General features: G+C 38.5%; 1 protein-coding gene across 8 annotated transcripts in view; it reads right to left on the bottom strand.

Annotated features, from left to right (window-relative positions):
* Positions 1 to 23983, bottom strand: part of ENOX1 (ecto-NOX disulfide-thiol exchanger 1) — a 371724-nt gene that overhangs the window by 35524 nt on the left and 312217 nt on the right. For all 8 annotated transcript variants that reach the window (XM_062636831.1, XM_062636830.1, XM_062636823.1 and 5 more), the window contains exon 12: positions 9091 to 9275. In XM_062636831.1, the coding sequence (XP_062492815.1) occupies positions 9091 to 9275 (185 nt within the window). The remainder of the gene's footprint in view (positions 1 to 9090; positions 9276 to 23983) is intronic.

The following is a 23983-nucleotide window of genomic DNA, read 5'->3' as shown; positions in this document are numbered from 1 at the left end:
CCAGCTGAGCAAATATGCATTAGTAACAAGACGCTGATGAGGCCAGACGAATCACCAAGGAAACAGGAGAATGTGAAAGGCAAGTCAAAGAAGCTTTAGAAATGAGCCCTCAAGGAAGTTAGCCATGTTGCAGCATCAGCGCAACATCCATCCATCCTAATGTATGACAAGGAATTATTAAAATAAAGAGTATGATTATGGATTTTTTTTCAAAAAAGTAAAAAGAAACTGTAACATCACAATGCTTCTCACTCCTCCCACCTTAGGGTCTGTCTGTCTCACTGGAACTACACAGATGTCATTATTTGGGTGGATTGTGGAGTTTCAATGACTAAAGAGTCCTGGCCCTGACCCCCTTGCCCCAGTCACTGAACGTGTGATGCACATGGGTCAACAGCCCAGCTCCTGCCTGTTGGACATCCACCTACAAAGTGAGTTTCCCTGGCTCTCTGGCCAGAGGCAAAGACCATGCTGAACATATTAGCTCCACAGATTAACCACCCCAGAGGGAGCCAAGGGGCTGGAAACACACCTGGTGGCTGAGTGCATTTGGGGGCACTACTGAAGAGCTCTGGGCAGCTGTGTCGTGGTTTAAGCCCAGCCTGTCAGAACCATGCAGCAGCTAGCTCACTCCTCCCCTTCCTCCCCCCGCTCCTGGAGGGATGCAGAGGAGAATCGAAAGAATGTAACTCCCACGGGTTGAGATTAGAACAGTCCAGTAACCAAGGTATAACACAAATCACTGCTGCTGCCACCAATAATAATAATGATAAGGGAAACAACAAGGGAAGAGAATACAACCGCTCACCACCCGCAGACCGGTACCCAGCCCGACCCAAGCAGTGATCTAGCCCTTCCAGGTAACTGCCCCTAGCTTATATAGTGGGCATGACGTGCTGTGGTATGGAATACCTCTTTGGCTAGTTTGGGTCAGGTGTCCTGTCTCTGCTTCGTCCCAGCTTCCCCTCCTCCCTGGCAAAGCATGAGACTCAGAAAGTCCTTGGTTGGAGTAACTATTACTTATCAACAACTGAAAACATCGGAGTTATCAGTGCTGTTCCCAGGCTGAAAATCAAAAATATGGCACTGTACCACATACTAAGAAGGAGAAAAATGACTGCTACTGCTGAACCCAGGACAAGCTGCTTCCTAAGGGAGATGTCTATTGTGCTCCCCACCCCCTGCTAGTAGATTGACTGCAAAGATCCCACAGCTTTACAGCAATCAGAGTAGGAGCAGGCAAGACTGAACCCAAGAAATACGCCAAATGAAAAAAAAACAAATAGATGGACACTGAAACTACCTAAAGGGAGGTTACAGAGAAGATGGACTCAGGCTTTTCTTAGGCAAGAGCTGAGGGAGAATGGGTACATATTCAACAAGGAACAGTTCTATTAGATAAAAGGAAAACATTCCACAGTGAGGGTGGCCAACACTTGAACAAGGGCTCAGAGAAGCTGTGGAGTTTCCATCCTCAGAGGTACTGAGAACATAGCTAGACAAGGTCCTGAGAAAAAGTGGGAAACTCCAGAACAGCCCCTGTTTTGAGCAGAGGGTTGGTGTATGTGACCTCCAGACGTACCTTCTGACCTGTGTTCTGTGATTCTAAAGAATACCTAACTGATATCAGAAAACTAGCTCCCAAGTGGTTTTTTATTTTGTTTCTGTAAGGCACAGTAATTCAGCCACAGCAGCTACAAGAGGCAGCGTTAGGAGCAGGACAGCAGTTGAAAGGAGAACGTGAATGAAGCAATGACTTTAGAGCCAGTCTACAGCTTTCCTTTGCCAAATAATCTTAAGTACATCTCTTCCTCCTGGACAAGTTCTCTTCGTCCAGCTTTGGGCTTCTGCAGCAAATGAGGGAAAGAACCAAGTCCTTAAGAACCTTACAGAATCTATCCGTCCTCTCAGAAATGAAGTTCTTGCAGTTCACTAATAGATAGTTAATGCTAGCATCAGGGATCCCTCTCTGGTATCTGACTTTTACAGCACATTACCGAGTCTTTGATTTTCATGGTGACCTATGAAGGGGAGAAGTCTGATCAAAGCCCATTGCTCCTCACCAATAAAACTCCCTCCTACCTTTGTTAAATTAGGTGATTGGCATATTACATAGTCTTTGACTTTACTGGCAATTGGTGACTGGACAGGTGGGCTTACAGTTTACTCTGATCCTGACCAGAGGAAGAAGGCTGATCCCAGATGAGTGTCATATTCCCTCTGCCCTCATATCTTTACTAGGAGGCAACCAGGTGGCAGCTGGTAGGATGCACAGTCAAAATAAGACCTGATCATCCATTCATAACAACTTCATCTCTTCCTTCCTTTCACCTGCACCTGTCCATTGTGGATACTTCCTTACCATGCAATTGCATTTGAACTGTATGATCCCATCTCTTCTCCCATGGACTGCAAATGAGCATGATACAGCAACTGAGCAAATTAGATTTTTCATATTTTGATTTCATATTAAAGAAGAAATATTTATATTGAAGGAGAATTAAAAGACCTGACACATTTAAATTAGAAGAATGATATTAGGGAAGAGAATCAATTTGCCCAGTGTAATTCCACTTAAACACAATTCCTAGTTGTGGAAGCAGAGTTCCTAGTAATGGTAGCATCAGACACGTTTGGAAACTATGTAATCAGCAAGCCACTGTTATTTAGGGTCTTTTAAAACTCATATAAAATAACTAAACTGTAAAACTTAGCAGATTTGTCCTTTACTGTCACTAGGCTACACAAGCATGTTAATGAATATAATAGTTGATTTACTTTGTATTTTAAATAACGTGTTTATCTGATTATTTCTTTCCAAAGTGTTTGCTCTTGCTGCCAATCTCAGTTTAGCTTTACCAGTGGTATTAGGCAAAAAGACGCTACCCTCCACCATTTTATCACTAGAACACCTATCAATCAAGATTATGGTGCTTAAAGCATCTGTGGACCCTTACTTACACTTCCCCTAATATTGTTGAAGTGATGGTGGCAGAAGTGGGAAATTAGACAATACTTTCAATAAGGAAAGGTTGTTAAACACAGAGGGAACCCATTTGGCTTGTCTGAGACCTGGTAAATAACTAGCATTTAACAGCCAGATGCTCTTTATTTTTCTTTTCTTTTTTTTTCTTTTTTTTTTTTTAATATAATCAGAAGGAGTGAGCATTTTCTGGAAGTTTAAATGTGGACAGTACTGTACAAAGCCCTGGAAAGCACAAGGGAACAAATATAATACTTATGGGAACATTTTTCTCTGTCCTTGGAGCAAACCTTTCTTAACCAGCATCCAAATATCAACCATTAGGTGAGAGAAGAAGAGACAGGCCTAGAAGTGAACATCTGGACTTTGGGTCCAGTCCCTCACACTTGTCTCCGTTCCCTAGAAATTTATGACTGCTGATAAATATTGAACTTATTACTCCAGTGCCATTTTTATAGGAAAAATGAAAGATCTAACTGGAATACATACAGCAGGAGTAGTAATAAAAAACATTTCCAACTTAATTATTCTGTTCTGTTTATTCAGCAGGTGAAACACAAATACAAGGGATAATGGTTTTTATCTCTTTTATTTACTCTTGACTTTAATGCTACATTTTGAGAAGAATCTGTTTATAGTTGTGCATAACCACACTGAGTGGATTATGTGCTGAATAGATGTTTGGTAAGCAAAAGGTCGGGGGAAAAAACAGACTAGAAATCTGCTCTGCATTTAGGCTATATTAATAAATATAGCCATAACATGCTCCATCTATTCAACAATGATGCTAATTTTAGTGCTAAACTGCTACTAGAACCTGTATATTCAAATGTAAGTGGTTGTTATAATGGTCACAGCATTCACATTGGGCCAGAATTTTCAGCCAAAGGCATGTTTCCGTGACTTTCGACATTTCAGGACATTTGTATGTGAGAGAAAGGAATGGCTGTGACAGTTACCAACATCTGTAAACGATCTGAGAGCTGCAGAGCAAAATGCTAGCGGAGGCTTGCTGGAATTGGTGGTTGATTGCTTAGAAGAATGATGTGGAAAAAAGTCACATGATGGCCCTACTAGCTGTTGAAGCCTGGACAGAAACCTGCTTTTCTTCCCTGCTCCCACTGAAAGAGAGTGGATCATGGGAATAGTCAGTTCTTCCACTACATGTATGAAAGAAACCTACTTCTCCCATAGGACAGGAGTGGGAAGGCCTGAGCAACAACACCTTGTAGAAAAAAAGTTCTGCTAACTCAGTGAGGACTTCTCAATATCGTCTAGCTCTGCTCCAGTGGCTGGAAATGGTAGAAATCCACTTCATTTCAAAGACAGCACAGCGAAGCCAACACTAGCTACCTCTGGCTTTTCTACTCAGAACAGTTACTATACATGAGAGGTATATAATCTTGCTTTAAAAGCTGAGAGATGACTCTTGTGCAATCTCACTTAGACCAAAGGGTCCACTGAAAGCCTGAAATGATTGCTAGTCGTTTGGCATTTATCAGAGCCCTTTTAAAAAATGTGTATGTGTCTCAGATGCACATGCTATTTATTTTACATGCTAAATGATTAGTAAACCATAAAAGCTAGTCCTCAGTAAGTAGGAAATGTCAGGAGCAGTGTGGCCTTTGCATTAAGACCTTGAATTGCATATTGAACAGCAAAGACAGGAGGGTATTGAACAGGTGACTATTAACTGTGTACTCTCTGCCTGCAGCACTGAATGGGGAAGGGTCTCTGAGGTATTCAAAGCAAAATATTCAGGCAGCAGTTCAGGCAATTTCTGGCTTCTGAGTGCTCAGGTTCACAATCTGCATTTCTATTTGAGTGAAACTGATATTGTTTAGGGAAAAAAGGAAGACAAGACAAAAGAGAACTTTCATCATGCTGCACCAGAGTGACACCCATGTGGGTCATCAACAGGGCCAGAATATGTTCAGTTGCCTGCTGAGACATCCCAAGCTAACAGTCAGTAGCACCCACAACTGTGTATCAGCCTTTATGTCAGCCCTACACCTATCACCCATAACTGTTACTATTCTGGCTTTCCACCCTGAGCACTAATTTTAGGAGAGGCACCCCTGCACATCCCCTGCTCATGCAATAACCCTATGGCTAGTCTTTCATGCATCACTGCCAACGAACAGGAGCTTCTGCTGTCCCTGTGTGTTAGGCATATGGACCTGAGCTCAGCTAATAAATCAGGCCCCTTAGGAGATGGGGGGTAATGAGGTGCCTCCTGAATGCCCCAGATGTACCCCAGCATGTGGAATAGCAGAACTGTAGGCACTTCTGTACATTTTTTGGAGAAAACATACATGGAAACATGATTTAAATGGGGATTTCTGGATGACACCGTTGCCTGCAGGAGCTTAAATTTAGCCCACCCTGTTCAGGAAGCTGTGAGGGGAAAGAACATCATCATATATTTACATGATGCAATGAAGCACCTTGAAGAATTACCAGTCTATTTGCAAGTGAATCAGTTTGGGAATCAGTACAGCTATGCGAGCATGGCTCCATGATGATGAAAAGGTAGAACTAACTTATTCAGTTAGAGAGCCATAGTAAAGGAGGTGTGTGCTGTAGGCTTAGGATGAACCTGAGGTTTAAAACATAGCATGAATGGCTGTGCTGTGAACAACTCCAGAAGACCAGTAAAAATCTAAAACTTACTTGGACATATGCTAATGGCGCTATCTCCTATGTGGCAAGCTGCCATTTTTCAAAGCTTGTTAACATCATAGATTTCAGACAGATTTTATAAAATATATGGAAACCACATCATTAATCCAATAGAGACTCACTGTCAAACTGTTGTTTTGTTTCAAAGCATGAAGGTGGCAAGTGCATTTTCTCAAGAATTTTCCTTGGTGGACAACAAAGAAGAAAAGCAGTTTTCATGCTTTGTTCTTGGAATGCCTGAAACATTTTGATGAGACTTTTTTCAAAAGAGTTCTGCTTGCTAATCCATTGGAATATGCTAACCCAAATGGTTAAAATTTGGAGAAATTACATACACACTGAAAACTGAGTCTTAGAATGGCAAGTGTTAAGCACTATGAGGTGGTATTTTCTGCATTACCTATAGTCATGTACCTATGTACCTGGTAAAACATTCCAGAAAGAAAGACAAGATTTAAAAATTCCTTATAGCTGTGCTGTGAAGTATTGTAAAAATAGTTACAACTAAAACATCCTTCCTTGTGACCGCAGACATTGTTAGGGGATACTGAACACTGCTGGAAAGACATAGCCATTCAAAAAGTGATCTGCTTGGTATGTGTGTTCTCATACAGAAATAAATTGAAGGCAATACCACCTATGCAGCAGTGACAAGTTAATTCAATTTCCATCTCAAAATCAGGTAAAGTGTATCTCATTTGTTACCATGGATACAAGACATTATTTCCATTTGTTTGAGATCTCACAGTGGGTATGAAATTAAACTGTGACACAGCTTTATGGAGGAAGTTGACTAAAACCCCCATAAGTTCAATGTCATTAGTCCAAAGAATTTTCTTTTTTAGACAATAAATAAGCAAGTTGCTATTACTGCCCATAAAGTATACTCCATAAGAAAAATCTGTGTGATTTTGCTGATGCTACTTTGGATTGGTAGGAGTGATGGAAAAGAAAATAAACATTCATTTCACCAGTCCTGCAAACGTGTGAAAGAATATCTAGATGGTAGAAGTACATTAAAACCACACTGATGTTGTGTTATTTGCTACTGTTTGGCACCAAATATGTTTACAAAAAAAATTCTTGTTTTTGAAAATGCATCCACTTTTTCTCTAGATTTCAAAGTCAGAACAAGAAGAGGTGTATAAAAAAGTGAGGGAGAATGAAGAGGAAAGAAGGAGGAAGAATACATATTTTAAAGCTGACATATATGCAGGGTTCAGGAATTCAATGACATTTAGTTTACTTTGTTTGAAATTAATTTTAATATATACAAAAGGATAAAAGAGAATATAGGTCTTCTTGTTAAATTATTACTACTCAAGTCCTGATATATGTTTAATATTTCATAGAAAGACTGAATTCTGTAGATGCTGAGCACCTGCTATAGTGATGGATTTCAGCTAAGGTTGTAATCTCTCAACATTTACAAAATGAAGCCAGAATAAAAGAGTCTACCTAAATCAAAGAGGTTTTTCTAAATATTCATGCATCAACTGCATGAAAAGCACAAAGGTTATGGGATGTCATGATTATGGCTAATCACTGAAATCCAAAACCATCATCCAGCTGTTTAATTGACTGATAATTTCCCACCAAATATTCTGAACTCCACCTCCTGTGCTTCTGTGTTGCTGCCCTCCTCAGCATATTGTCTGACTGGATTATCTGCAATGTCTTCTCCAGTTCCTTGGGCCATCTCTAATTATATCCCATTGGGAGTTAGTAGGTCTGACCCTGAGATGGCAAACTAGAAAAATTCAGAACCTCACAGGAAAATTGTCACGAACATAGTAACTCTCAGAGGAATAGGGACCATAGTGTCCACTGCTAGCTCTGTTATTGACTTGCATTATTAACATTTGCTTGAAGTTCAATAGAAATCTATTTGTATTCTACAGACTTGATTATCCTTCATCCAGCCCCCAGGTAGGAAATTATAATAACACAAAATGAGGGTTAGAGCTCTAGTGTTTTGATTTAGTAGTATTCTGTGTCCACTTCTCACTAATTTTAATGGAGAATTAGCACCAGGCTGAAATTTAGCACAATATTTATATATGCAGTTAAATTTAATGAAGCCAGTGATATTTAAGTATCCATTTATATAAGGATAAGATCATGAACAGACCTCAAGCATATCTAAAGTATACTGAAACCTGAAGTATTTCTGATTAATTACTTCATTGCTAAGTTCAGGAAAGATTTTATTCCTGAATTATCAATGACTTATTTTCTATTTTCCAAATATTTTGTTCAGAATTATCACACTACACCGTAAATCACCCAAATTTTATAAACCTCTGCATACTTAAAGGTGCTTATCCTCATATGAACACGTGTAGTTTTGTCTTGTGCTCTGTTATTTGGTGTTAGGCAGAATTTGCAGACTTGTTGGATCTGATGGGTACTGTGGTAGCCATGCAATTCCTAACCCAATGAGGCAGCTCATATGTAAGTGAATGTCTCCCAGTTTTTATCATAACAGAGCAGCTTAGTACAATCTGGAAGTGGGTATAACTTGTCCCCTTCTGGAATCTAATAACCAGGAGTGATAAAGGAGCACATGCTTCAGAACACAGAGGAAGGAATCTCTGCAGTGACATCTTGAGAAGTTCAATTCTAGCTCAGAACCCAATCCAGTGTCGTGTTGAGCCACTGCCCTGGCATTCTGTCATGTATCAGCTGGCTACAAAAGGCTGGGAAGGAAAGACGTTATATACATGCATGTTGAATGAGGGGTGCTTATGTGTTAGTGGATGTGTCAGATGAAGCATTGGAAACAGTCTGATGTGCTTGCCAAGACATGCCCAGCACAATGTCAGCAGCAACTAACAAACAAGGGAGAATGCTTACAGTAAATGCCTCCCTCTGGAGGGACACACTGCAGTTTCCCACTGATTGGTGTCAGAGAAAATGCTTTGTTGCTGCACTAACCCCCTTTAAAAAATGGGTGAATGAAAAGGTTACAGCCATTGGACAGCATAAATGATAAAAGCTCAGGAGATAAGACTGATGTTGCTATCCACTTGTAAGCTAGCATGAGGCTAGCCTGGACAAGCTGGAGATGCCTCAGTCACCCTCAAACAAGAGCAGAAAAAAAGGCAAAACTGAGAAGCAGAGATACATTTAAAGATGCAGATGAATGCAAATGAAGACACCACAGAATGTTGTCTGTGCTATAATGGACAAACTTTCTTGAAACTTTCTGCAGAATCAGGGCCAATTGAATTAAGTGAGGAGAGCAATAGAGGATGTACTGAAGTAATTTGCTCCTAACTAGAACATACATAAGGAGTTCTTTTGAAAGAACAGTTTACAATTTATAACTACCCCTAAATATGTCCCCAATTCCTCCTCCCCTGTCCTCCAGCTAAAATCCATCCTTCCTAAAGAAGACCAGTTCTTTTCTTCCTTAGTAATACCTGCTGCATGCCTTGCATTGTCTGCTGTAGGAACTGCAGCTGCTGGTCCTTTGTAAGGCTTTCTTCTGTCCGAAACAGCTGTCCTTTCTCCTGTTTCAGGAGTTCCACTTCATTCCTATAAGCATCCAGCTGCCATCGAAGACTATCATTCTCTTCCTTCAGCGCATATGCTTGGGCAGCTAGAGCTAAGAGAAAATGAAAATGTGAAGGAATCAGTAAAATGGATTGTTTCCTTACAAATAAGGCAGAGGACATTGTCAGGGGAGATGACAATACAGCCAAAAAGCCAGTCAGACATTTCAGAGCTGAGACAAGACCCAGCAGAGCTGAAAATTATTGGGTTCTGGCAAACACTGTTGTTGGGAAGTTATTTCACGGAATGGAAGGACCCATAAAGTGACCCTGGATAATTCAAACGCTACTTGCAATCTGGCTGCTCAATTTATGCTTATATTTTAGGAAGAAACTGGCGTGCAGTCCAAGGGCAAAGATTCCACCAACTTTACAGCATTTTCCCAGTGATGTTATAGGAACTGATACAGCCGTTTAGTACGTATATTAGTGTAGCAGCCAAATGTTCCAATCAGATCTGTGTTAAGGAATTTTGACTACATAAAGTTGCTGGATTTAGTCCCATGAGAGAGGAAACACAGAGATTCCTCTCCAATCTTACTATGAACTACTTTGTAGCAATGGTTATGAGAAGCCATTTAGACAGAAAAATTATGTAATAGAGTAAAATTATATAAAATGCAAATGCTCAAAAAAAGTGTTGGCACTACTAGAACATTACTACATTAAAGGCATTGAAAGATACTTAAGTCATTTCCTTAGGAAGCTCCATTTGGCCCCTTTTCAATTTAGAATGGCATTTTTATTATCATAACTGATAGCAGGTGTTTGTGAAGAAATCGATTAGTATGCAGGGATGGAAATTACATTTGCCAAATGACTTGCACAGTCTGCAATATAAGCTAAAATTTGTGTAGCAAAAGGCAGAAGGCTATAAAGCATGTACTAGGAACATTATTTAAATAAATTATCCAAACATAAATACATATAGGGAAGCATGGCATTCATTACTTTAGGGATGTGGTTATCATCCTATAGAAGAACCCATTTCTGGTAATATTTATACTTGGCAGAAGTAGTGGTCATTTGGCATAGCAAAGCGACATACTGTACTATTTTCCTTCTTGGAACCTGGTAACACAACAGCATTATAGAGCAGCTGTAATTAAAAAACAACTATCTACCATAGCCTATTCTATCAACATTTGGTAACTGAAACACATAAATGATTTACATTCCTGATTAAACAATTTCAGGCTTGGTACCACAGAATTCTTTCTTACCCACCTACAATAGCAATATCGTTAAATTCTAAATTACAGGAAATTGTATATTAACTCCATTTAATGTTAGGCCTCTCTTGACTAGACTTCCACAGATAAAAGAGTCCCCTGTTCCCCAGGATAACATCATTCAAAATGTTTGTGAAATTATATCAGCACTTAGAATGTCACAATATTTCGTTACCAACAAAAACATTTCATCTTTGGTAGGACAAATCTACCTTTTTCTCAGGTAATTTTTATTCATTTTAAAATAGTACAAATGCATTATCTAAAACAAAGTATAGTTAGCGCCTATTCAAATACAGACATGGATTGGTTACAGCTACAGTATTGTTACATCAAATTAAATTGTTCCGAAAAGCATGTAATCATCCTTCCATGACAAAATTACCCTCAAGAAACTGAAATGATTAGTCCAACGGCCAAATAAGAGGATGAAATCCTTTTTAACCATTTTTTTTCTTGGTAGAAGTCTACAAGCTACTATAAAAGAAAGCAGATTAAAAAAAAAAAAAGAAAAAAGAGGTCAAAGAAATAAACACAAAAACTCAAGTCAAGATGAAATAATTTGGGTTGGAAGGGACCTTTAAAGATCATCTAGTCCAAGCCTCTTGCCATGGACAGGGACCTCTTTCACCAGATCAGGAGCAGTAATTCATCTGCTCTCCATTACCTAATCCAGTTTTTAACAAACTCCTGAGTTTAAAGCCTGTGTACATGTTAATCACTATCCTCACTAAAATGTGGTTTAGGACCAATATACACTCGAAATTCAGGCTGCCCTACCTACACAGCTGCTGTTGCATATGTTCTGGGTCACACTATAGCTCAGTTAGAGAACTCCTTTTTGTCCTCCTAGGTGTGTTCACGCTATTGTGCAGGGCTAGGAACAGCACAAGAAGTTTGCTACAAGGACAGTAAATCAGGAAGGATGGAAAGGGCTACAATATATTGCAAAAGTAAGTAACCAGTATGTGATAAACCTGTCTGTGTTTCAAAAAATAACACATCCAAATAGAACAGGTCACAGCATATATGAATAGTGAAGGTAACTGCCCATTTTTTCTGCAGAAACACATACAGATTTTTACTGCTAAAAAAAAAATAGAGTTGCACCTCTGAATGCCATTATTTTAAATATTAAATATTTTCATTATTTTAGAATTCTATTTAGTATGCCACCTTAAATCCTATATGACAGTAATTTACATTACGTTATAACCAAGAAGTCCCATCCAAGGACAGGTGCCCTGTTATTCTAGTCCAGAAGACAAAGGCTGTGTTTGGAAGAGGTTACACTCTGTCTTAGGACAAAATGGAAATATCTCAAACAACCTAAAGTGAGAGAATAAGAACACAGCAAGGACAAGTTTGTGATATTAGTCAGGATTCCCAGAGGTGTACAATTTCTCATCAACATTCTTATACACTCTTGTGATCTTCCTAGCCACTCATAGTAAGCAATTAAAGCCAGAGTACAAGGTAGAAATATGTCCTTAAATAAGGAGGATGCAATACACCATACATAGCAGCAGTGCAACAGCATATTAGATTGTCACAGGCTTTTAAGTGAATTAATTATAGATAAGAGTCCAAAATGATACAACATTAAATGTACGTAGTTCCTTTGCTGTTTAATTTAAAGCTGCAAATAGCTGGTTCTTAACATGTGCAGAGTGGTTAGTAGAAAAGGAAAATAAGTCAGAGACAGATATTGAGTGGACCCCAAGGGCTACAGCTCATTCAACACTGGGTAACTGTTTCAAACAAAATCAGAAATGTTCTTTGTGTTGACCTAACATAATTAGAAATTTAAGATATTTACATTTTAGTGCATTGAAATTAAAATAATTCTGAATTCAGGCCAATGTCCCCTTTGATTAAAAAAAAAATATTATATATAAAACTAATTATATTTTAAAATTATTTTCATTATAATAATTATATGTATTAATATGTAGTTAATTTTCTACAAAGAAAGATGCTCAATTGAACAGTAAATTAAAATTAGAGGAGAATTTGGGGGGGGAAGGAATCTGCATTTTTAAAAGGTAAATATTTTTCAAATTTTTACAGAAATTTTTGGTCTGATTGAAAAAAGCTGATGAATGTAGTTTTAGTTGGAAAAAAACCACCGAAATGCTTACTCAGCTTATCTCCATGCTACTTCTCAAGCTATTTTAAGTTTGGTAGTTCACTTACTCATCTACAAAATTCCTCTCTGAGACATGATAAAAAGTATCTTAGTATAAAAAGACAATAAATGCTGAAAGCATTTACAGAAGAACTATATACAAGAAAGCTATATCAAAATAAAACTCTGTCAAGAATCCTGAATAGCTGCCTGTGGTGCAAGCAGAAGAAAATATTCCTACCTAAACAAACACAGCTGGAAACCAACTCAATATACGCTTTACAGCACTTTTTACTGGGGGATGCAAAATGATATCTGTCAGTCTCAGAGCAGTTGGAGGAAGATTATACATATATAAGTGGGAGAAGCCTTCACATTGATATTTTGAGGACATCTAAAAGGTTAGTGTGATTTCCTTGTGCTGAGGCAGAAGTTCTATATACAGTTTGCCAACAGCCTCAGTGTCAAGATAGATTCAATGCAGTGGACTCAGGCTAGACCCAAATTGAAAGGACACTCTTTTTAAAAGAAGTGACTGATCAGAAATCCGCTGAAGTCTAAGGACAAACTCATTGACTGATGCCTCAGAGAAAAACAAACAACTTTATTTTTCTAGGGCATCTGTCTCGGATAGTTAGGAGCATGCTTTCTTTATGAGTAGTACTGATCTGTACGTTTTACTTTTAGCTGTTGCTCTGTTGACTACATTTAAACTAATATATAATAACGCCCACTGGAGACAATGTAGAGTAAGCCTTCACAAGTGATACAGGGTAACTGAAGTATTTTATGACCACATCATGTTGTAGTGTCCAGGAATGAAGTGAACATGCCACATATCTGGATGTATCTATGTATTGAGGCTATCAGGGGGAATTAAAAATTTTCTACCAGTTCTATTAAAGCACACCTGTGCTGTGCATTTCTCATTAGATGATCACTAGGTGATGCCCTAATAACATTAGAATTACCATTAATGGCAGACTACTAATTCACAAACTAGGGACATTCTGAGATAAAATGCATAAGCAGGTTATCTCAAGAGTCTGAGGTAATCTGGAAGTAGTATCTGAAAAGCAAATGAGCAAACACTAAAAACAGTAACAGAAAATTCACTTGTAAATTCTAGAGCACAAACTTCCCTTAGGTCCTCCTAGCAGACTTTTCCATAGATTCTTTTTTTTATAGATTCTTCTATACTTGCATAGAAATGGATCGTAAAGGTGCAAACTTCTGTGCTTATTTGTCTTTCTTCAGATTTTTGGTCTAAAGACTTCAGCAGAATTTCTTAGGATTTTGGAACTTTAGCCAATGCATCTATAGTGAGACTGATGAAAAAAGATGAAGAACATATTGCCAAACCTTCCTGCCATCTGAGTTCTACTAATGCCATTATCCTAATTTTCTGACTTGAAAATAAGATTTTAAATTATATAATGCTCCTTTTGATAACAGCAACGAGAAAAGCATCAAAAACTGCTAAAATGATGGCTGTTGTGATGGTAATTTTTGGCATCACTCCCATTACAGAGCATTTACAATGTTAAAAAAAATAAAAAAAAAGAAAAAAGCCATCTTGCAAGACACAGCTACTTCTTCAAAGAATTTTCAGCTTGAGGGACTGAACAAATGTGAGAGGACACAAAGTCCACAACTATAAATACAAACATTGAAAGTTATCCCTGGCCTCTAGCTACCTTGCTTGTTTTTCAAATAGGTGAACTGTGAGTCAGTCCAACCAAGGGAAAATCAGCTAGGAAAAATGTTTCTGGAAGGTCTGCAAGGGAGTGAGCTATTTCTTGATGCTGTAGAAAACAGGGTAAGTTATACAATAATGGCACTTGTCACTCATAAGGAAGATTGTCTTAGTGGAAGTACAGCATGGACAGTGTTAGAAGATACATTGTGTGTTACCTTGAGAAAGGGCTCAAAGAGAGAGACAAAGAAAAGGAACTCCTAGAAGTCAAACAGGAGGTCACAAGGTTTGGGTATGAATTTTGATAGAATAAATGCAGGAGGGCAGAGCTAAGTGGAACAACAGACAATTTTGGATGTGTGCTCAATATGTACAGGGAGAAAAAAGGAAGTGTGGAAAGACTCCTGGTGGTGGCACATGAAAGGGAGTGGCATTTTTAACAGTTACTGGGTTAGGAGAAAGAGTGCAAAAGTGAGTAATGGGCTCAGTTTCATACTGAATGAGAAACTGTGAGAGGATACACTGGTGTGTAAGTGCTGGCATGTGTCAGGAAAGGGTGATGCTGAGGCTGTGGCTACCTTGAAGGAAAAAAGTTTCATACACTAGGTGGGACCGCTGCACCCTCATTCATTTTACCCTATAAAGCTCTATTTAGTGCTTTAACTAGCAGGAGATTAGATTTTGTGCTACAGTCTGAGGATCCCATGATGGTCATTCATTGGCAGGGGTGTGTGAGGTGATGCCAGTGAGGGACCCACACCTTGAGGTGGGTGGGATGGTAAGGTTTGCAAGGTGATGGAAAGCATGGCCCTCATTGCAGACAGAAATTGCTGGATGGCTCCTGAGGTGGCGGGACACACTGAACAACTGAAAAATTGTTAGCCTATGTTGTATGTATAACTGCCCAGGTATAGATCCACTTGTCTCACACATGATTTTTGTAAACCCTACCATAAACACTGAGCTCTGAGAGCAAGTTTTAGCCATACATCCTCTGTGCACAGTTCAAAGGCATTTGGGAAAGCAACTCTTTAACGGTATCTCCAAGAAGCTTACTGGAAGAGTAAGGCTAAGGTAAACCTTGAACACTTTGAGGCATCTTCTCAGACCACTTTATAACAGTGTCATGTTCCTGAGTCCCCCAAACTCTAAAGTGGTTTTGATCCATTGCCTCAAGTTCCTAGAGGAACTTTCTTTTCTTTATGGACAGTTACTAAATACCTGATCACCACCATAAAGGGTGCTCGGATGTCAATGTGGATGCATATAAATATGTCTGATATTAGCAGATAAAAGCAACATTATTCCTATACTACATTCTTTAATAAATGCTTCTTTCATTGTTTTCCCATATTTCTGCAAAAATAGACTATGTCACATGGATCTTTATAAAAAAGAAATCCTTTGGTTGAAGCTTAAAAGCAGCTATCTGACTAGCCTGAATAAACTCTGAAAACAGAATTAGAATGGTACAAAAATAAATAATTCGGGGCAATTAGAAGCTAACCAAGCCATGAACAGTTTCTTCTTTCCCCTTCAGACATAATGTAACCAAACAATGAAACAATTTCAACATTTTTTTTTATGTTAGGTACACTTCATTTGAATGTCTCAGTACCTGCAATTTAAACTCTAAGAGCACTATTTATCCTATATGTAGAGGGGCTATTGTCATTAATGTTAGTGGGAGTTGGGCCCACACGCTGGGAGGGAGATACACTCTTTTACAAAATCTGCTTTATTCAGGTGCAGTTTCTTCAAAGTCCTTTCTTCACCATGCAGCCTATGCTCAATGCAGAGAAACTCATTATACCAGTTATGTTCATGATGATACCAGATGTTCAAATTGAATACTCATGAGAATTATTTTCAGGCTTCCTATTCACATAAAACTTGCTGGCAAACAATTAGTAAGTGGAAGTATGCTAAAAGAAATAAAAATTAAAAAAAGAAGAGGAAGAAGAAAAAAAGAAGAGGAAGAAGAAAAAAAGAAAGAAAAAGGAGAAGTTGCACCACCATTTAACTGCAGTTTTATCAGTTCCATCCAGTACAGACAGATGTAACGTTTGAGAAACCAAAGCATCTCTCCGAAGAGGGATTTTCTTAGTTTTCAAACCTTCTTCCTGCCTAGCAGATACAATAGCACTGTCCTTTCCTAGGTTTACTACACACGCAGCTTAGCAGTAATTTATGAAGACTTATTATTTGTTGTGTAATGAAGCATATCTCCTTGCAAATAGAAAAGAAGGTGGAGGGAAACGGATGGCACACGACAGCCCAGCTGGGCCTGGTAACAAAGTAGCATGCAAACGCTGGCTCTGCAATGGACTAAGAATGCCCCAGAGAGCAGCGCTTCCAGCTCCTCTGGTGTTATGATGAGTCTCATGATATCCGACATTTTATTTAAAGGCCTAGAGCCATCATTAACTAAAAACCTCCTTTAAGTTTCTGGACAAGTAGCTTCCAAACTTTCTAGAGAGTGGATCAGTACCAGCTTTCCATGTTTTACCATGGTCTCACAAACTCCAACTTTTAATTAAAAACACTAACAAGGCAATTTAACCTCAGCGTTTCAGCCAGTCCTAGGAATAAGGTGCAGATTGCTTACTACAGTCTTACAAATGATCGTTGACTCAGAAGCTCAGTTTGGGATCACTGAGCTAGACCTCATGGCTGCAGAAAACCACTCAAACAGTGAAAACACTTTCTCTAAAGGGCTCAAAACCCAAAGGCTAATTTCCCATGTTAAGCCAATCTTTCTACCCCTCTTTTCATATTTTCCTGTCTTTTACCTTTGTATTGTTTATGTTCAGTTTACATCCTCCTTGAGCTCCAAATGCATGAGTCCATCTCTTTGTTCATTTGTAATTCTCACTTGCCTGACATTTCCAGATGTTTCTCACTTCCCTCACTCATACTTATTTTGCAGCATGTTCTCCAGTCCCCTCTTACCCAGTTCTGTCCCAGATAAATTTCAGCATTAAGTCTTTTGGACTTTTTCTACAAAGATGTCACATCAAATTACTGAAATGCGTATTTAGAATTTGGAAGGATCACTTAGCTACAATAATATCAAGCCTGTCACATTTTAGTTCTATTTTACTTGACAGCATCTCTTTGGAGAACAGGAATCTACGTAGCTTGTAAATGATATTTTGACAGTTGCTAGTTAACCTGTCCCATTGAGAACAGTTTCTCCAGGTCACCTCTTTAAAGCAAGGGACCCTTTTCCCCTCTCCTTTTGGGGCTGCATTTCTTCTACTACCACCCATGACACCACCACCCAACTTGGCATGTGCACAGGGTGAGACAGGAGAGGGAAAAGTTGGCTCTGCACAGACAACTGTTAGTTAGGTTGATTGTTGCATTGCCTTTACTGCTTGGCTCTCCTCTTGAACTAGGGACATAGGAATCAAACTATCATAAGAAAATATGGGGGTATAACTGACCCAAAATAGCAGTTCTCAAATATTTTCAAAATTCAGTAAAAATCACACCTGTTCACTTTTCAAAACTATTTGGTTTGGTTTTGGATACTTTATGTTTACCAATAACTGCTGCCTCAGTTAAATATAATTAATCAAGTACTGAATCTCTTTAAAAGCTTCTGCTTTCTTACCTAATCGATAAATAGAACTGTTTAATATAGAGATTGCGCTTTAAAGATGCCAGCAAAGAAGTTACCTTTTCCTTTAATCAATGATATTAAAAAAAAAAAAGACTTTATTCCTTTAACACTAAAAGGGAACAGAGGAGATTTTAGTCTTGAGGGAGAAGGAATATGTTTACTCAAGTAAGAAAAGTTCTGGTTACTGGGTAGACGCCAAGTGGCATTGATGACCCTCTGCCACATCAGTAGTGGAATAATGCTACTTGTATTAATGGTACTTTGCAACTGAGGGTACAGACATTTGAACTCTGCATAGCACAAGAGATGATGATGTATGTTCAGTGCCTCATATACGTTACGTTAGTCTTATGTATATTGCATAAATGGATTGTATGTATGTGTGTACACATGATACCTAAATTACTAAGGATATTCAAACTTTATTGTATACAGATAAACATCTGTGTAGGTAGGCTACTGATGGTTACTTCTTAGGAGTCAAAGTAACTACTATATTTTTATTCAGACAAAGAATAAACATATACAAAATGCATGGCTGCATTGCTGCTGTTGGCATTCAAACTAGGAACTGCATTCATGCTCAGCATCACTGCATCAACTTGAAAAAGAAGAATCTGTAGGGCTTATAAATATGAAGAAACTGTCATTGCTACTTGGAAATAAACTTGACAGTGTGCACATGAATCCGTCAATTTATCACTTTCATTAGGGAAGAAAGGGCTGATCCGAGTGTTTTAAGTGACTATGGTGGCTTGAATTGTTCTGATTATAATAGGAAATTTTGTTTGTAGACAAAGTGCTTTCTATAAAAGTGAGGATAAACCACTTTTGTACAAAATTCTATTGCACCTTAAATTGCAGGAGAGCATTATTCCACCTATCTCTCTGATTTTGTACTGAATTGGATGGATGAGCTAATTTTTCTTTTAAAATTGTGCATAATACTGAAATACTTGCTCAGTTACTTTGGCCTTATATAAAAATAGTTCTTAAATAGGGGAACATGTTTTTACTCCTTTCAAAGGCATAAGCACCACTCTCACTACTGTGAGGGTGGTGAGGCACTGTAACAAGCTGCCCAAAGAAGCTGTGAATGCTCCATCCCTGGCAGTGTTTAAGGCCAGGTTGGATGAGGCTTTGAGCAACCTGGTCTAGTAGAAGCTGTTCATGCCTATGGCAGGGAGGTTGGAACTAGACTATTCTGTGATTCTATGATTACATGAAGCTCCTAATTTCTTGACTCTCACATTCAGAGACAGCATATCTTGATCCATTTATCCCTTATGTGAATGGAAGGGTGTCCAGAAGAGCTGTATGTGCAAGCAAAAACATTCATTTCTCCCCTGCATCCTGTCTCCAGCATATTCGGTATCTGCACAGATAGGTCACCGTGCTTCTCCACAATTTAACATGTTTTGTAGGTACTTTATCAGCTAGCAAAAAAAAATAAGAGTGTGTTGCAAACTTGCAGATGACAGGGTTCTACAGAGCTTAGTGGTGCTTCCAGACCCTTCAGAGACAGACAATTTATTGCAATTTGCAAAAAGTGTGTAACTTTGAGGAGATAACTGTGAAAAACTCCTTGTAACAGACTTTCTGGTTAAGCCATTGCTTTTAGGACTTTGTATCTGTGGGTGTTGAGCAGAAGGTGAGTGCAAACACTCCAAGCAGCAGGCAGTAGCTTGTGGGATCAAGGTCTAACAGCACAGTCATCTCAAAACCTATCAACAAAACATGATGAGACAGATGACTACCTGATAATAGACATAGGGAGAGATACTGCTTTTTATCATGTTTTCCCTCAACTATTAAAAGTGCTTCCTTGTCTCCAGAGCTTAGATATTCAAGAGGGAAGACAGTTTATATCTAACACATGAGAAAGATGCAATGAAGAAACTGGTGGTGTGTTTTAGCAACCACTCAAATCTCTTCAGAAAGACCTCTGGCTGACATGTGAGGTGGTCATTTGGTAGTTGTAGAAGCAGTTGAGCAATCGTGGGATACAAGTGCTGTAAAGACATGCTTGGCACAGTTGCAATGAAACTTGCAATGCACTAAATATGTGGAGGGCTGAATAAACAAAAATTTTGCAACTATTTTGCCCACTGAAAAGCAACAAACCAACCAAACAAAACAATTAGAACTTGCAATTAAAACAAAAAACAAACCACTTTTAACACAGAAATAAACAAATTTTCCTTCTTTAGAGTTCTGTATAATGGTGTTGAAGGAGACACATGGTAGAATTAGTAGAGAAATTGAATAAAAGTTATGATTTTGGTACGGTACCTAGTTCTTCAGTTTGTCAGTTCATATCCTAGAGTATTGTTCTTTGTTTTCTCTCTGCCATGACTCTAAACCCAAATAAGACTAAAAGGAGATTATTCACCTCCAAGCAACTTTGAATTCATTTGGTTTTCAACTTTATGAACTGAATCCTTTAATACGTTGGTCACAAAAATGCTATACTACGGATATGTTTCATTAGTAGGAAGCTTATTTTCTTGAGATGGCTTTTAAGCCAAAACCAAAGAGCAGGACATCATGAAACGCCTCTGAATTTAAGATTAATTCACCAAAGTAAACCAGCATCACTAACTCATAGTTTTGGGAACTTCTATGGCCATGCGGCTTAGAGCATGAGGTCTGATGGGTGTGTTTTTAAACCCTGGCATGCCACCACATGACAGAGTGACAGTCAGCTGGACACACAAAGAATGAGAAGCTGCATGCTTTGAAAAGATAGCTTTTAATGCTTTGGAAACTTCAGCCAGCCTTGCACTGCTCATGACATAAGGATGCTTCCCAAACCAGCAATAATGAGTTTAGAAGCTTGTACTGATGTTGGAAAAGGCTCTGCTTCTGATCATTATCTCCTCTGACAGTTTAGCAATGGCTGATGTTTCTTGGATCTAACAGTGGATAAGAAGGTACCTAAATCTCCACCTTAAACAATATCTATAAGTTCCTCTAATGTGCTGGGGTCAAAAGGGTTTTTAAAAACAACAGGGCATGAAGGGCAGTATAATTAAAAAAAACTAAACTCAAAAGCTTAGTTTAAATGATAATAGAAATGCTCTTCCATTGGAGGTCAGAAATAGGGTTTAGACTGAAACCACTCTTGAAGGAATATGTTCTTTATCCTCTGTTCAGAATCAACTGTCTTCACTGTTATAAACAGGGTTCATCCTCTTGAAGTCTAAATATGAGAGTAAGAGCTCAAAAGCTTTATGTTGGAGAGGGCACTATAAGGAAGGTCACTTTATAGAAAGTATGAAGTGTAATTTGGAGAAGAATGCTAGTACCAGCTATATCAGATTGTGAGGAAGCCGAAAACAGCATATGTTCTAATACTGTCTTTTATTGATTTTGCTGCCAACATCCCACTTCAACAATGTTACAGCCGCACTTCAGGATCCTTAATGGAGGGGGATAGAGAAAATCAATATACAGAGCTTGCTTCTGCTCCTGTTGAAGTCAATGCAAGTTTCATTATTAACTGCAATGAGCACAGGACAGAGTTCAGACTATTTTGTCACTTTGTGTTTATTTTTTCTTTCCATTTTTATTTAACCTCCTAAGGGGCAATGCAAACTGTTATCCTCTGTTTTAGAAAAGCCCCATTTAAATAGGGCAATTCCCTACCAAACTGCAAGTCTACACATTCAGAAATGATGCCTTGCTTTATGAATCCTAACGAAAAATTATAGCCTGTATCCTGAACTGGGAAAGTTACAATAAAATACATAGGATTTGACATAAATTCTAATAATAAAATCATTTCTTGCTTAAAAATATTTTCATTCAGATATGAAGTAAATAAAAACAGTTTACCTTTCACTGAATTGTAAAATACTGCTTTCAATGTGCATTGTTTGCTCTGTTACAAATAGAGAGGATGCACCCAAACTTCTTTTCACTACTATTTTAATGTTATTTACACAAAATGAAACATGCTAAAATTATCTCCAAAAATTATAAGGAATATTTCAACAACATGCTGTTAGTTTTGTTCTAGCATGAACACAAAACATATTTTAACATGCTGTCAAAATGAGATACTAAGAATGTCAATAAAATGACACTAAAATAAATGTAAATTTAGATTGCTGTCACAAGTGGCTGCTTGGTTTTGTGAAGATGTTAGGTTGCTATAGCATTTTCCATAGCGACTTTGCATCTTATTACATAAATAATCCCTCAGTGTCCTTAAAGCTTACTAAAACCAGGATTAAATCTATTCTCATATGTAATGATCCTGCATAAAACCTTATCAGTATGAAATACCCAGAAAATGTGATAAAATGTAATCTAGATAATAGTATTTCCGGCAGTTGAAAAGCATCAAAGCGCAACAGACTTGTTTTGTAGTAAACAGGACATCCTCCTAAAACCCATACTAGAAAAATGCCTTTGAAGTGTCTGCTTCCTCTAAAATTAAAAGTTAGGTTAACCCCTTCACTGCTGTGTCCACAGCACCAGCACAGACCTCCGCCCCAAAGCCGATGTGTTGTGCATGACCCAGAGGAACTGGCCCAGTATCTGGGAGAGGACAAGGCTGCTTTTATTCCCCAGGGAAGACAGGCTTAGCATCTACCTTCAGCCCTGATTCATCAAGGCATTTTTGCTAAATCCAGCTGCACAAGAAGCATTATTAGAGCCAAACAGACTTAAAACCGGGGCCATAAAATTAGGTCCCTGCCTATATGCTTCCTGAATTTCAGCCTATTTTTGTAAGAGCTGTGGGAAAAATGTAATGCATTTTAAGGCACAAAATTTGAGTCTGCCTGATGATAGCAGCTGGGAACTGGCATGCTGTGAAAGACACCAGAGCAGAGTTTTCCTGGTGGAGAGGGAGTAATCATCTTGTGCTGCTTTCTAGTGATCACCCCTGATGGTCCTACGGAGAAAAGCTGATTGTCTGCTGTCTGGAGCATTTCCATTCGAAGAGAAGTTACTCCAGTCAAACAGCTCAAAGGGATTGTTCAGCTGTCTTCTCAGGCCAGAGAGGGAACTGTGTCAGTACAGTGGCAATTCAGAGCTCCAGATTTTAAAAATGTTCTTCAAGATTGCTTATAAAACCTGGCTAATAGCTTCTGTTAACAGGGTTTATTTTCCTCTACATATGCCTTTATATGCTTATTACTGCAGGGTTGATTATGATACCAGCTTCTGATGGCTTTGAAATGGAATTGATTTATTTAGGAAAAGATCATGTTAGCCCATTAATTTCTAAAGTAAACAATTTTTTTTTTAATTATGGACTTATTAAATATCAGTATCATTTTCATAAATTCTGATGCCAAAAAGCTATGAGATGGAAAGGTAATGACAGAAAAATAAATCAGACTTATGTTTAAAACAGAATCGTCCATAAATGCCAAAAGATTAGACTTACAAGAAAGGAAGGGAGAAATATCTGACGGATATTTCCGTCAGAGGAAGAAGAAGATCTGACATGAGATCTGCCCATTGGAAGAAAAGGAAGAGCAGAGCTCAGCTCCTCACAGCTGGGGCTCAGCAATTTCTATTCAAAGTTGTAACAAGCTACATAAAGCTTTCCTACCAGTTTAATCCAGCTACAAAACACAATTTCCATTGCATGTGTGCATCTCTGCATTCACACAAGCCTTAGAGAAAGCAAAAAGATGACAATTTCAGAGAAAAGATGAATAAGCATCACACAGATGACTTTGGTGTTGTTTCAGGCTTTTCTTGAAGACTTTCCAGGCTTGCAACTTTCAAGATAGACTTGTGAACAATATCACAAAGCCTGTTTTATGCTGTGTGCAACAGGGTGCGTTTTTACAAGGACTTAACAGTCTTCGGTGAGAGGGACTGCCTGCTATTCAGCCTATCATCTCCTACGGCAAGCTGATGCTGCAGGCAGGAGAGATCAGTTCAGAAGAGCATTAAAGATCCAGGGTACTGTTCAAGACAGAAAAAGCTTCACTATTCAAATTTGGCACCTACTTTAGTTATGCTTGAAAATCCTGCCATAGAGGGTATCTTTCCTGACTTGGAAAGTATACTTATCTTACATGTTCAAACTGGGCTTTCACTACATAACTTGC

This window comes from Pezoporus occidentalis, unplaced genomic scaffold (genome assembly GCF_034315485.1).
Source record: "Pezoporus occidentalis ecotype Australia unplaced genomic scaffold, CSIRO_AGI_Poc_V1 ctg5, whole genome shotgun sequence".
NCBI lineage: Eukaryota > Metazoa > Chordata > Aves > Psittaciformes > Psittacidae > Pezoporus > Pezoporus occidentalis.
The sequence above is the reverse complement of the archived record's forward strand: the minus strand, read 5'-3'. Positions and strand labels throughout refer to the sequence as shown.